General features: G+C 65.4%; 2 protein-coding genes across 2 annotated transcripts; both read left to right on the top strand.

The window, feature by feature from the left end:
• Positions 1-2488: 2488 nt before the first annotated feature.
• TAGLN2 (transgelin 2) lies at positions 2489-5601 on the top strand. The gene is made up of 5 exons (XM_066206702.1): positions 2489-2594; positions 4496-4704; positions 4777-4951; positions 5022-5124; positions 5202-5601. Exons 2-5 carry the CDS (start codon positions 4513-4515, stop codon positions 5341-5343), a joined length of 612 nt encoding a protein of 203 aa, XP_066062799.1. The 5' UTR covers positions 2489-2594; positions 4496-4512; the 3' UTR covers positions 5344-5601.
• A 643-nt stretch (positions 5602-6244) lies between these two features.
• On the top strand, positions 6245-11701 carry LOC136303042 (cilia- and flagella-associated protein 45-like). Its single transcript, XM_066206631.1, is given in 11 exon segments — positions 6245-6478; positions 6480-6643; positions 6949-7090; positions 7434-7604; positions 7753-7931; positions 8066-8195; positions 8436-8582; positions 9878-9991; positions 10203-10396; positions 10538-10762; positions 10933-11701. Coding segments are annotated over 11 exon segments (1779 nt in total). The 3' UTR covers positions 11012-11701.
• The last annotated feature ends 616 nt before the right edge of the window (positions 11702-12317 follow it).

Raw genomic sequence — 12317 nt, 5'->3', positions numbered from 1 at the left:
CGGGTCACGGACCGCGGGGTCCCGCCGTGGGTCACCCCCCCGTCCCCCTTTGTTCCCCTGCCACGCCCACCCCATGTCCCCACATTATGTCCCCTTGTGTCTCTCTGCCACGTCCGCCTGTCATGTCCCCCTGCCACGTCCACCCCTGTCTCCCTGTGTCCCCCTGTCTCTTCCTCCTGTGTCCCCTGCCACGCCCACCCCATGTCCCCCCCGTGCCCCCCTGTTAGTTCCTCCTATGTCGCCTTGCCACGCCCACTTCATGTCCCCCCATATTCCCATCATGTCACCCTGTCACATCCACCCCTGTCCCTTGGTGTCCCCCCATCAGTTCCCCGGGTGTTCCCCTTTCCCCCATCGCATTCCCCTATTCCCACACCACTCCCTCTCATCTCCTCCCATGTCCCCCATCTCCTCCCCCTTTCTTCCTCTGCCACACCCACTCCTGTCCCCCCGTGATGTCCCCCCCGTGTCCCCCTGCCTGTTGCCCATTGTCCCCTGGCCCTGCCCCACATCACACCATGCCCCGTGCTCTGCCCTTGTGTGCCCCTCATCCTGCCCTATGTACCTGCCTGAGTTTGTCCCCGGGGTCCCCTCCCCCCGTGTCTCTTGTGCCCTTTGGGGGTCCTGCCTGTGTGACCCCCACATCATCCCCACCTGTGTCCCCCCAGAATGGTGCCCTGTGACACCCCATCACCTCCATATGGTCCCCAGCCTTGTCCCCCCGGCTCCTGCCCTGTGCCATCGCTGGGGGTCCTGTCCCCAGTTCTCCATCCCCCTGGCTGAGACCTTCCAGGATTCTGCCCCAGTGTCACTTTTCCTGTCACCCAGGTCCCTTGGGACCTTCCCTCTCCTGCTCTGTGTCACCCTGGGCCTCCTCCCCTCTGTGGGTCCTGCCCCCCATGTCCCCCCTCCATCTCCTGCTTTGTCACCCCTAGGTCCTGCCCCTGTGTCACCTCTCTCCTGTCACCCTTAACCCTACCCCTGTTCCTTACCTCTGTATGACCTCCTGGTCTTGTTCCCCCATGCCACCCGTGGCCCATGGGTCACCCATGTGCCACTCCCTGCCCTGGTCCCCTCCTCCATGTGTCCCCCACCCATGTCACCAAAGCCACAGGAAACACCACCCGAAATCCCTAGGGGACACCCACAACCCTTAGAGGGTTAAAGTGACTACACACACCCCACCCTGTGGCACCCATGGGTGTGGGAGGGGCCCAGGGAGGGCAAGGGGACACTTCTGGGCTGGTCCCACGGCACGACAGTGCCATCACAGCTGAGCTCTGGTGGCACCACAGCTGAGCTCCAGGTGGGCTGTGGACGGCAGGTGCTGAGTTGGGTGCCGAGGGGTGGGTGGGGTGACGGGGACACTGCAGCAGTGGCCCTGCCACCGGTTCCGGAGGCGGCCGGTGGCCTCGAGCCGAGGTTTTGTTTGTTGTTTTGGTTGCACTTCCCATGGAGACGGGACTTGTGCAAACGCCATCGTTTCTCCCGGCGCCATCAGGGACATTGCGGGTGCTGGGGAGGTCACGTCCTCCCCCCAACCCTGAGCTGTCCCCCTACCACCAGAGCCAGGCCCTGGTTGTCCCCATCATTGTCACAGCAGGGCCCTGGCACCCACCACGTGCCCCTGTGGGGATTGTGTCCCCTGGGCACTGTCCCCATCACAGCCTCATTCCTGCCACCGTGACAGGTTTTGTCACCACAGCCACTGTCCCCACCAAAATCTTCAGGGGGGTTATGGCCAGCCTGTGCCCATCATGGTCACTCTGCCCCTGCTACTGCACCCACACTGTCCCCACCAAAGCCACTGTGTCCTCACCACAGCCACACTGTCCTCATGCAGTTCCCCTGTGTCCCCCTGTCCCCAGCACAGCCATCCAGGCCCCACCCCATCGTCATCTCAGCCACCACAGCCATAGTGTCCCCACACAGCCCTGTGTCTGCCTGTCACCATGGCCACTGTGTCCCTACAACAGCCACCCCGTCCTCGCCTCAGCCTCATCCTGTGTGGCACTGTCAACACAGTCATCCTGTCCTCACCGCAGCCACCGTGTGTGACATTGTGGTGAACGCCACAGTTATCCCCCAGCCTGACCTCAGCCAACACAGCCACCCCATCCCTGTGTCCCCCTGCCACCACAGCCACTCTTGTCCTTGCCACAATCCCTGCCACCATGGTCACCCTGTCCCCACCACAGCCACTCCATCCTCACGTTGACCACCAGAGCCACCCTATCCCCATGCAGCCCCCGTGTCCCCCTGCCACCACAGCTGCCTTGTCCTCACACAGCTGCTGTCCCTTTGCCACCACAGCCACCCTGTCCCCACCACAGCCACCCTGTCCCCACCACAGCCACCCTGTCCCCCTGCCCCCCCCGTGTCCTCCCCCCGGGGCGGGGCTGCCCCAGGGCGCGGTAGCGGCTCGGTCCCAACCCCGACCGCTGCCCCGGCGGATCCCGCCCCGGGGGCGGGCGGTGCCGGGCGGTCCCGGGCGGTCCCGAGCCGCCCCCGGCCGCGGTGACATCAGCCGTGAAAAGGGCGCGGGCGGCGGCATCCGGCACTGCCGCCCCGGGAGCGCGGGACCGGCGCCGCAGGTAGGGAGGGGCTGGCACCGGGCACCGGGCGCAGGTGGGCACGTGATGGATCGGGATGGCACCGGGCACCGGGAGCGACACGGGCACCGGGACGGTGATGCGGACCGGGACAGCGACAGGGGCGGAGATGGAGACCGGCTCGGGACCGGCGTCTCAGCCCCCGGGGCGCGCCCAGTGTCCCCCGGGCTGTCCCCCCACCCGCCCCGGTGGCGGTTGCGGCCGGACCGCGCCCGCGGAGCCGCCGGGACACGCGGCCGCGCCCGGGAAACGGGACCCGGGTGCGGCTTCCGGCCCCGCCGTGCAGGGAGCCCCGGGGCACGCCCGCAGGGCTGGCTCCGCTCGCCTCCCCGCCGCCGCCGGGGTGGCCGTGTAGCCCCCGGCGTCCCATCCTCGCTGGCCCCGGGGGGCTCTGGGGATCCCAGGGTGGTCGAGCCTTGGGTACAGCCCCTCCCTGCTGTCCCTGGGGTGTGTCAGGGGTCCCCAAAGTGGCCTTTTGCTGGTTGAGGTTCCCTCCCTGTTGGCACCGGAGGGTCTCGGGGGTCCCCAGAGTGGCTCGGTCCCAGCGGGGCTGCGTACAGCCCCTTTCCTGCCAGTCCGAGGAGAGAGCTCAGGGGTGCCCAGGCTGTCTCTGGATATCTGCGGGTGATTGCTCCCTAACTGTGACTCTCGCTGTCCCCACGATGGCGGGAGGGTCCCCAGCCCCAGTCGGGCTGGGTGCAGCACCGTGCTGCGGGGTTCAGAGGTCGCCGGGGCAGGGTGGCTGGGTCCGGGTGTGTCCCCCCCACAGCCTGGGCAAGCCTCGGCTGGGTCGGGAAATGATCCCAGTTCCAGCTCCTCTTTGTTTCCCAATGCCTTGGCCTCCGGCCGGGCGCTCCCCACACCACCTCCCGCCGGGTCCCCGTGCCCCAGGCCTCGCCCCGGAGATCCTCACGGTGGCCCAAGGCTTTGGCTCTGGGGGCACACCTGGCTGGGGTTGATTTTCCTCCGGTCCCTTAGAGCAGCACGTCCTGGCGCTGCTCCTGGTGACTGGACCCCTGAGCCTGAGTGTGACAGGGGCGAGCTCTGCCCCGAGCTGAGCCGGGCACCCCCGGGTGCGGGCTGGCCAACCCCCGGGAAGAAACTGCCACACGTCCCCAGCTGGGACAGGGACACCGGGGCAGGCGGGGCCACTTGCACGTGTTCTGGCTTCTCAGTGCCCCCAAATGCCAGCGGGGCAGGACAGGGCGTGGGGGCGATGCACGGGTGGGCAGCCCCATGAGCCCCCCACGACACTGGTGGGCAGAGGGGGCAGAGAGCTCCCGCGGGCTCGGGTCGCCCTGGCTGGATGAGGTGTCTGCCACTCTTCTCATGTGCCCCGTGGGCACAACCTCCATTATCTCCAGCATGGGCGGCACCGCTCCAGTAGCACCTTGGCACAGGCAGCACCTGGCCAGGGGTGGGGTCTGGCTGCCCCGCCGGGGTGGGGACACTGCCGCCATCAGCCCTGGCCCCACGCTCCTGCGCCAGTCCCGGATCTGGCTCCAGGCCCGAGCAAACGGGCGAGATCTGCAAACAAGCTCTGACCGGCCCCCGGTGCCTGCCAAGTCCGTGCGCGGCGGCGGGGCCGAGCCGCGGGATGGGGATGCTCGGAGTGGAGTCCAGTCGGGCACAGAGGGGTCGCAGTGCTGCCCACCCTGCCCAGGGACAGTGGCCCCTTGGGTGGGCACAGACCCAGCACCTGCTCCTGGCCAGCTGGGCAGGAAGAAGGCAGAGCCTGGGCAGCGCCTGGCATGGGTGATAAGGCTCCGTGCCGGATGTCCAGGCAGGATGAGGCTCTGCCATGCCGATGTCACGGGGCCCCTCTGTCCCATGGTGGGTGCTGCAGTGCCACCAGAGCCACTGATGGGGTCCCATCCCTGCAGACCCCCCCGCTGGCAGCATGGCGAACCGGGGCCCATCATACGGGCTGAGCCGGGAGGTGCAGCAGAAGATCGACCGGCAGTACGACCCCGAGCTGGAGCAGGTGCTGGTGCGCTGGATCCTGGCGCAGTGCGGCGGCGACGGCGGCAGCGCGGTGGCACAGCCGGCGCCTGGCAGGGACGGCTTCCAGCAGTGGCTGAAGGATGGCACAGTGAGTACCCCTGGGGCCAGCCGGGGCAGGGGGTGACCGCGCTGCACACCTGACCCCTGTCCCTGCCTGCAGGTGCTGTGCCGGCTCATCAACAGCCTCCACCCACGGGGACAAGCGCCCGTGGCCAAAATCCAGGCGTCGGCCATGGCCTTCAAGCAGATGGAGCAGATCTCGCAGTTCCTGCAGGCAGCTGAGCGCTACGGCATCGCGGCCACCGACATCTTCCAGACCGTGGATCTATGGGAAGGTGAGTGACCCGGAGGCCGTGGGGTGGGACAGGGATGGAGACGGAGCTGAGCCTGCTGTGCGTCTTCCAGGGAAGAACATGGCGTGCGTGCAGAGGACCCTGATGAACCTGGGCAGCCTGGCCGTGGCCAAGGGTGACGGGCTCTTCGTGGGAGACCCCAACTGGTTCCCCAAGTAGGTGGGGGTGCTGGGGGGGGAGGAGGCTAGGCTGTGGGGTCCTGTGGGGATGCTGACACCTCCTGTACCCGCAGGAAGTCGCAGGAGAACCGCCGCGTCTTCTCAGAGGACAAGCTGAAGGAGGGGCAGAGCGTCATCGGGCTGCAGATGGGCACCAACCGGGGCGCCTCGCAGGCTGGCATGACGGGCTACGGGATGCCCCGCCAGATCCTCTGAGCCCCTCCGGACCCCCCCAGGCCTCTGCCTGCCAGGGGCCCCCCCCAAACTGCCTTAACCCCCGCCGTGGACCAGCCGGGTGTCCCCCGGCCCGGGCAGCCGCCCCCCCCGCCAGTTTTGTCAGGACCAAAGTCATTTTTTATTATTATTATTTGGCTGGGTGCCTTGTGCCGCAGTGCCTTGGGGGCTGCTGGAGGGCCCCCCCAGCGTGTTGGGGAGCAACCCCTGTGCCCCAATAAAGAATTCCTCTTCTTTCCAGGCCTGGATGGTCATGATTTGGGGTTGGGGAGGGGCAGGGGGCTCCTGCTGGGTTACAAGGGGGAACCCCGGTCTGGGGGTGCAGGGACCCCACGACCTCGGCGGCGGCAGCCACGTGGAGGGGCGGGGCCACGAAAAAGGGGCGGGGCAAGGAGGTTTAGTGACAACGCTGAGTTGAGGGGTGGGGCTTGAGAGGGCGGGGCAAAGAGCAGGGGGCGGGGCGAGGACGGGAGGGGTGGGGGCGCCACTGGTGACTCTCCGAGGACCCCCAGGGAGTGGGGGTCGCGTGTGTCGGGTTCATGCAGGGGCACTTTAAGGAGGTCTGTGCAAGGAGGACACCACACGGGACAGGTGGGAGCACACGGGGTGACACAGCTCCGCCAAGCCCCGCCTCTTTCAGTCTAAGCCCCGCCCCTCCTGTCGAGGCACCACCTCCAATTCCCCGCCCCGGCCCGTTCCCGGACTCCCTGCAAGTTGTTGGGGCGTCGCCATGGCAACAGTCGGTCCCGACAAATCGCGACAGCGGGTTCGGTCATGCTGCCGCAGTCGGTGCAGACACATCTCAGCCTTCGGCTCCACCACACCGGCACGGTCGGCTCCAGGAAAACAGGACGGCACCGACAGCGGCGGCGCTGGCAGCGCGATGGCAACCGCGACGGCCGGCGCAGGATCCCGGTCCCGCCGTGCCGGGGGCTCCTCCCGGGGCTCCCTCCTCGCCCGCCGTCTCCAGCTTTCCCCGCCGGGATTTCAGTCCGTCCGTCCCGATGTCTCCCCCCCGGGCTCCAGGGCTCCCCAGCCCTCCCCCACCCCGCATCTCCTCCCGGAGCTCATCCCAGAGTTCCTGCCGGGATCAGTGGGTGTCCGGGGAGCGCCAGGTGGGGGGTTCGGGTCGCTCAAACTTTTCTTTTCTGCAGGTCACGGGCTCCAGAGACCCTGCCATGACCTCTCAGGATGTGTCGAAACATCCTCGAGAGTGGCTCTCCTTCAAGCCCAAGCTCAAGACCATCCGAATCATCACCAAGGACCTGATCCGGAACCTTGTGTAAGGGTTTGGTCAAGCTCTGAAGGGTTTTTGGGGCCTGATGGGTGTCACTGCACCATCCCAAAATCTCTGGGGAGCAGGGATTGGCAGTGTGCCCTGGCCACCCCCAGGGATCCTGCCCCCCTGCATCCCTGGTGCCACTTTCACCACACTTTCCCTTCCTGCTTCGCCCCAAAGCAGGAGAGCCGGGTCCCCACGGCTTCCCCAGCACTTCCCGCATTGCTCTGGGCTGGTTTGGGGGCTCAGGGAACACAGGGAGCTGTTGGGGTCTCCGTGCCACTGAGCTCCCTCCCTGTGCTCTCCAGCATTCCCCAGCAGAACCCTCAGCCGTGTCTCATCATTGGGGAAAAGGAATATGAGAGGATCAAGGAATCAGCTCGAGCCCCGACTGAGCTGAAGCACTGGGACAGGCTGAAGACCCTGAGAGCCAGACAGGACGCTGCTTTCGTAGGCATCTCCTTTCCTGCTCCCTCTTCTCCTGCTCCGTGGCCAGGCTCTAGGGGGGGTGGCTTCACCAAGGGGGTCCCTTTTGTCCCTCATGTTTTGGGGCACAGGGAAGGCTGCAGGGCTCAGGGCTGCACTGAGAGCTGGGCAGCATCCCTGGAATTGTGCCCAGCACTTCCAGCATTCCAAGGGCACCGAGTGTCTGCCCAGACACGTGGGAAGGGGTGCTCATGGCCGTGCCAGGGCCCCAGGAGCCCGTCACGTCCCCACTCTGTGCCAGGGACGCAGCACCTGAAGTGTCACCCCCGCGAGCCCTCGGATTGGGCAGCGCTCTCTGTCCCCGCAGGAAACCCTGCAAAAGGCCCAGATGGAGGAGCAGAGAAAGGCAGAACTGGAGGACAAGAGGGACCATCGGAGTGACCTGGAGGAGCAGGAGCAGCAGGAGAAGCAGAAGCTGCTGCAGCATGCGAGGAGGATGAGGCTGGAGCAGGATGAAGAGATGCGGGAACTGAACGCGGTAGGGCCGGCGCTCCCCGCTGTCACCTGGCACTGCCTGAGCCTCCCCTGCTCCTCGCACTCCCAGGCTCTTCCTCTCCTTCCCTTGCCCTCCCTGCTCCCCGTGTCCCACTGCAGCTCCAGGCCACAGACGCCTCTTGTCCCCACAGCTGTTCCTCAATGCCAAGTGTAACATGATCCGGGACAAGCAAGTCCTGGAGAAGCAGATGATCCACAAGGAACTGGCGGAGGAGGAGAAGCGCCTGGACAAGATGATGGAAATGGAGCGGGACAAGAGCATGCAGGTCCAGGAGGAGCTGGAGCGCCACAGGAAGCAAGAGCTGATGAGGTGGGCAGAAGGCTCCCTCTTCCCCACGGAGGCGTCCGGCCCATTCCAACCACACCAGCCCTGTCCGTGCCAGGGTGCCCACGATGGGGAGCAGGATGGAGCCAGAGGGAACCCTGCTGCTCTCGTATTCCCAGAGCCAGGCAGGACATTGTGAAACAGATGGAGCAGAATGCCGAGGAAAGGGCGCTGAGGGCTGAGAATAAATTCCAGGAGGGCCAGAAGATGCTGGAGCGCCTGGAGCAGATGAAGAGGAAGGATCGGAAGGTGGGAGCAGGGAACAGGGGGGTGCAGGGAAGTTTCCACCGGGCTGGAAAGGGTCTGGCAGTGCTGAATCAGCCACACTCAGGGAGTGGGGACAGCAGCCAGCAGGATCAGAGCTGTGGTCCCATGGGGACTTTGTGGCATCCCTGGGAGAGGACCCAAAGCCTGCCTGCCCTGAGTGAGGAGGAGGAGGAGGAAGGAGCACTCGGCCTGGTGGCCTTCAACCCTGCGTGGCATTTCCAGGCCTGGGAGCAGAAACAGGAGCAAAAAAGGCAAATCTTTGCTGAAATTCAGCGTTTCAATATGGAGAGCCAGCGGCTGAAGGATCAGCAGCGGGAGAGGGAGAGGCTGGAGGATGAGCGGGTGCTGGAGCAGCAGAGGCAGAAGGCTGTAAGAGCAGGGCAGGGGCTGCAGGAGCTGCCCTGTTCCACACCCCCTGGGGCTCTGTCCCACCCCCGGAGCTCTGTCCCACACCCCGGAGCTCTGTCCCACACCCCGGGGCTCTGTCCCACCCCCTGGGGCTCTGTCCCACACCCCAGAGCTCTGTCCCACACCCCGGAGCTCTGTCCCACACCCCGGAGCTCTGTCCCACCCCCTGGGGCTCTGTCCCACACCCCGGAGCTCTGTCCCACACCCCGGAGCTCTGTCCCACCCCCTGGGGCTCTGTCCCACCCCCTGGGGCTCTGTCCCACACCCCGGGGCTCTGTCCCACCCCTGGGGCTCTGTCCCACACCCCGGAGCACTGTCCCACCCCCTGGGGCTCTGTCCCACACCCCAGAGCTCTGTCCCACACCCTGGGGCTCTGTCCCACACCCCAGAGCTCTGTCCCACACCCCGGAGCTCTGTCCCGCACCCCGGAGCTCTGTCCCATCCCCTGGGGCTCTGTCCCACACCCCAGAGCTCTGTCCCACACCCCGGAGCTCTGTCCCGCACCCCGGAGCTCTGTCCCATCCCCTGGGGCTCTGTCCCACACCCCAGAGCTCTGTCCCACCCCTGGGGCTCTGTCCCACACCCCGGGGCTCTGTCCCACCCCTGGGGCTTTGTCCCACACCCCGGGGCTCTGTCCCACACCCCGGGGCACTGTCCCACCCCCTGGGGCTCTGTCCCACACCCCGGGGCACTGTCCCACCCCCTGGGGCTCTGTCCCACACCAAGGAGCTCTGTCCCACACCCCGGGGCTCTGTCCCACCCCTGGGGCTCTGTCCCACACCCCGGGGCTCTGTCCCACACCCCGGGGCTCTGTCCCACCCCCTGGGGCTCTGTCCCACACCCCAGAGCTCTGTCCCACACCCCGGAGCTCTGTCCCGCACCCCGGAGCTCTGTCCCATCCCCTGGGGCTCTGTCCCACACCCCAGAGCTCTGTCCCACCCCTGGGGCTCTGTCCCACACCCCGGGGCTCTGTCCCACCCCTGGGGCTTTGTCCCACACCCCGGGGCTCTGTCCCACACCCCGGGGCACTGTCCCACCCCCTGGGGCTCTGTCCCACACCCTGGGGCTCTGTCCCACACCCCGGAGCTCTGTCCCACACCCCGGAGCTCTGTCCCACGCCCCGGAGCTCTGTCCCACACCCCGGGGCTCTGTCCCACACCCCGGGGCTCTGTCCCACACCCCGGGGCTCTGTCCCACGCCCCGGAGCTCTGTCCCACACCCCGGGGCTCTCTCTCTCCCCGGGCTCTCCCCCATAGGAGCGCGAGGCCGCCTGGGAGGCAGAGCAGAAACAACTGCGCCTGGAGAAGGAGAAGGAGCTGGCCCGGCTCAGGGCCATGCAGGAGCAGGTCCAGGACTGGCAGGCAGAGCGGGTGAGTGGCACAGGCACTGGTGACATGCTCCCCTGCCGCTGGCCCTGTCCCCAGCCCGGCAAAGAGGCAGAGCCTGGATGTGGGGGGTCTGCAGGAGCAGCCCCTGGGGCCAGGGGATGTCCTGGAGCGGTGCTGGCAGAGCCAGAGCCATGGCCAAGGGCTTCCATAGCTGCCCCCGAGGGACGCCCAGCACTGTCCCCTGTTTGGGCAGGATGCTCTGAGGACCAAGAGGAACCAAGAGGTGGCAGACCGGGAATGGCGCCGGCACGAGCTGGAGAAGGCGCGGAAAAAGGCCGAGCTGGAGCAGCAGCTGAGGCAGGACCGGCTGGAGCAGGTGGCCCAGAAGGAACAGTACCTGGCCATGCAGGTGGAGCAGGATCGCCAGGAATTCCAGAGGGTGCTCAAGTGAGGCACACGGGACTGAGGGATTGCTGAGGCAGGGACTGGGGGCTCCCAGTTCCTGCTGGTGGCTCTGGGTGGCTCTGGTGCCGTGCCAGGTGTGGGGGGTTGTGGTGGGGTCCCTGAGCCAGTCCAGCTCTCCCGCAGGGCCCATCAGGAGCAGCTGGAGCGGGAGAAGCTGGAGCAGGAACAGAGGGAGCTGCGGCAGCGCGCCCATGCCGAGTATCTCCGGCAGCAGATCCAGGAGCTGCAGCAGCAGAAGGAGCGGGAGCGGGCGGCCGTCCTTGAGGAGGGCCAGCAGCGGGAGCAGGAGGTCCGGCAGCGCCGCCAGCGCCTCACCCAGCTCAGGCAGCAGAAGCTGCAGGAGTTCAGGTCAGGAGCTGCCAGTGCTGCTTTCCCGGGCTCCCTGGGCTCCCTGAGTCCTTCCTGGTGTCCCAGCCTGGGCCACCTCCCCGCTCCCTCTGCATCCTCAGCAAACGGGACCTGCTGCAGAGCCACGGTCCCAGATCCATTGGGAGTCTAATGGATTCTTTCCTCTGCAGAGCCAGTGGAATTCCTGACAAGTACTACGCCCATGTGGAGCGCAGGGCTCAGATCCGAGCCAGCACAGCCCCCTCCTAGGCCCGGCCCCACGAGGAACCAGCCCCAGTTCCCCACGGATTTGGGGCTCCATTCCCATTGTCCTGGGTTCTGAGGACAAGGCTACGGGTGTAACCACACTGTGTGTTGTACTCCCATCTCCATCACCCTGCTGAGCTGTGAACGGAGGGGTCACTCACTGTAGCTGCCCAGTGCAGAGCTCACCCCTCAGGCTGCCAGCCGGGTGTGAGAGAAGGGAAGGAGGCAAAGCCCGCAGGGCAGTGTTTGTTTGTCTTCCCAAACTGACTCAGCCGTGGTAACTACACCCAGCCTAAGGGATCATCATGGCTCAAGGTCCAGGTGAGCAGCCTGTCGATGCCTAGGCCATCAAGGATGCCCCAGAACATCCCATGAGTCACAGGAATGCACAATTCCATTGTGAAATTCCCTGCCCTGGAGGAGGCCCTGAACATTCCTGCCTCAATCTGACCATATATAATCTGGGCTCTTTGGGGACTTGGGACACCACCACAGCTTGAGGGACCTAGAGGAGAACCAGACCTTCCACAGGGTCAGTGCTTTTGACAAGACTGGAACCATCATTCAACAGGACTTCATCCACCACGCTGACTGACAGGATGCCAGGTTGTACTCTGCCTTTCTGGTTTTAAGCCAATTTTTTCCTGTACCATTGCATTTACTGTAATCTTTCCATTAAATTGTAATTCTGACCTGAAATCTCTCTCAAGGTATTTTTGTGGTGCTCATTTCTCCTGCTGGTTTACTTTCAAACCTGCACACCCACTGACTGAGTTTTCCAACAAATGACATTTTTTCTGAGCTGTGTTTTCCACCGGGCTCTTGCTCTGCTCTCCTCCTCCTCCTAGTGCTCCCAAATCTGTGGTTTTACCTGCAGGACCATGGAGAGGAAATGGGACGGAAAACCCACCTGTGCCCTGGCAGCACAGGGATGGGAGTTAAAAGGAACAACGACTACCACGGGAAATTCTACAAGGATAAATCTGCTCCAGTCTCCTATGGGCAGGTCCTCATTCAGAACAGGAGGGATGATGTTACTTCCCATCCTCTGGAAGAGACCTCCAGGTCATATTTACAAGGAGTAAGCAGCAAGTGCCATGACCAGGACTAGAGGGGCCCTGACTCCTGTCAAAGGGACACTGGGATCCCTTGGGCTGTGTGGATCCATGGCCTGGCACAGCAGAGCCACAGGAGCACACGGCTTTAGGTGACCTCAGGGCACAATGTCCCCTGCTGCCATCGAGATCCATAGGGGCAGGATCCATCTCTCTTCCTGGACTGACAGGGAGATCCCAAGAGGGACTGAGCT

Source organism: Chamaea fasciata, unplaced genomic scaffold, assembly GCF_029207755.1.
Source record: "Chamaea fasciata isolate MVZ Bird 193981 ecotype frontalis unplaced genomic scaffold, bChaFas1.0.hap1 SCAF_31, whole genome shotgun sequence".
Classification (NCBI taxonomy): Eukaryota; Metazoa; Chordata; class Aves; order Passeriformes; family Sylviidae; genus Chamaea; species Chamaea fasciata.
The sequence above is the reverse complement of the archived record's forward strand: the minus strand, read 5'-3'. Positions and strand labels throughout refer to the sequence as shown.

Coding starts and splice junctions, on each gene's coding strand:
- TAGLN2 (XM_066206702.1), top strand. CDS start 4,513: ATGGCGAACCGGGGCCCATCATACGGGCTGAGCCGGGAGGTGCAGCAG. Junction 4,705..4,776: donor AGTGGCTGAAGGATGGCACA/GTGAGTACCCCT, acceptor CCCTGCCTGCAG/GTGCTGTGCCGGCTCATCAA. Junction 4,952..5,021: donor GACCGTGGATCTATGGGAAG/GTGAGTGACCCG, acceptor TGCGTCTTCCAG/GGAAGAACATGGCGTGCGTG.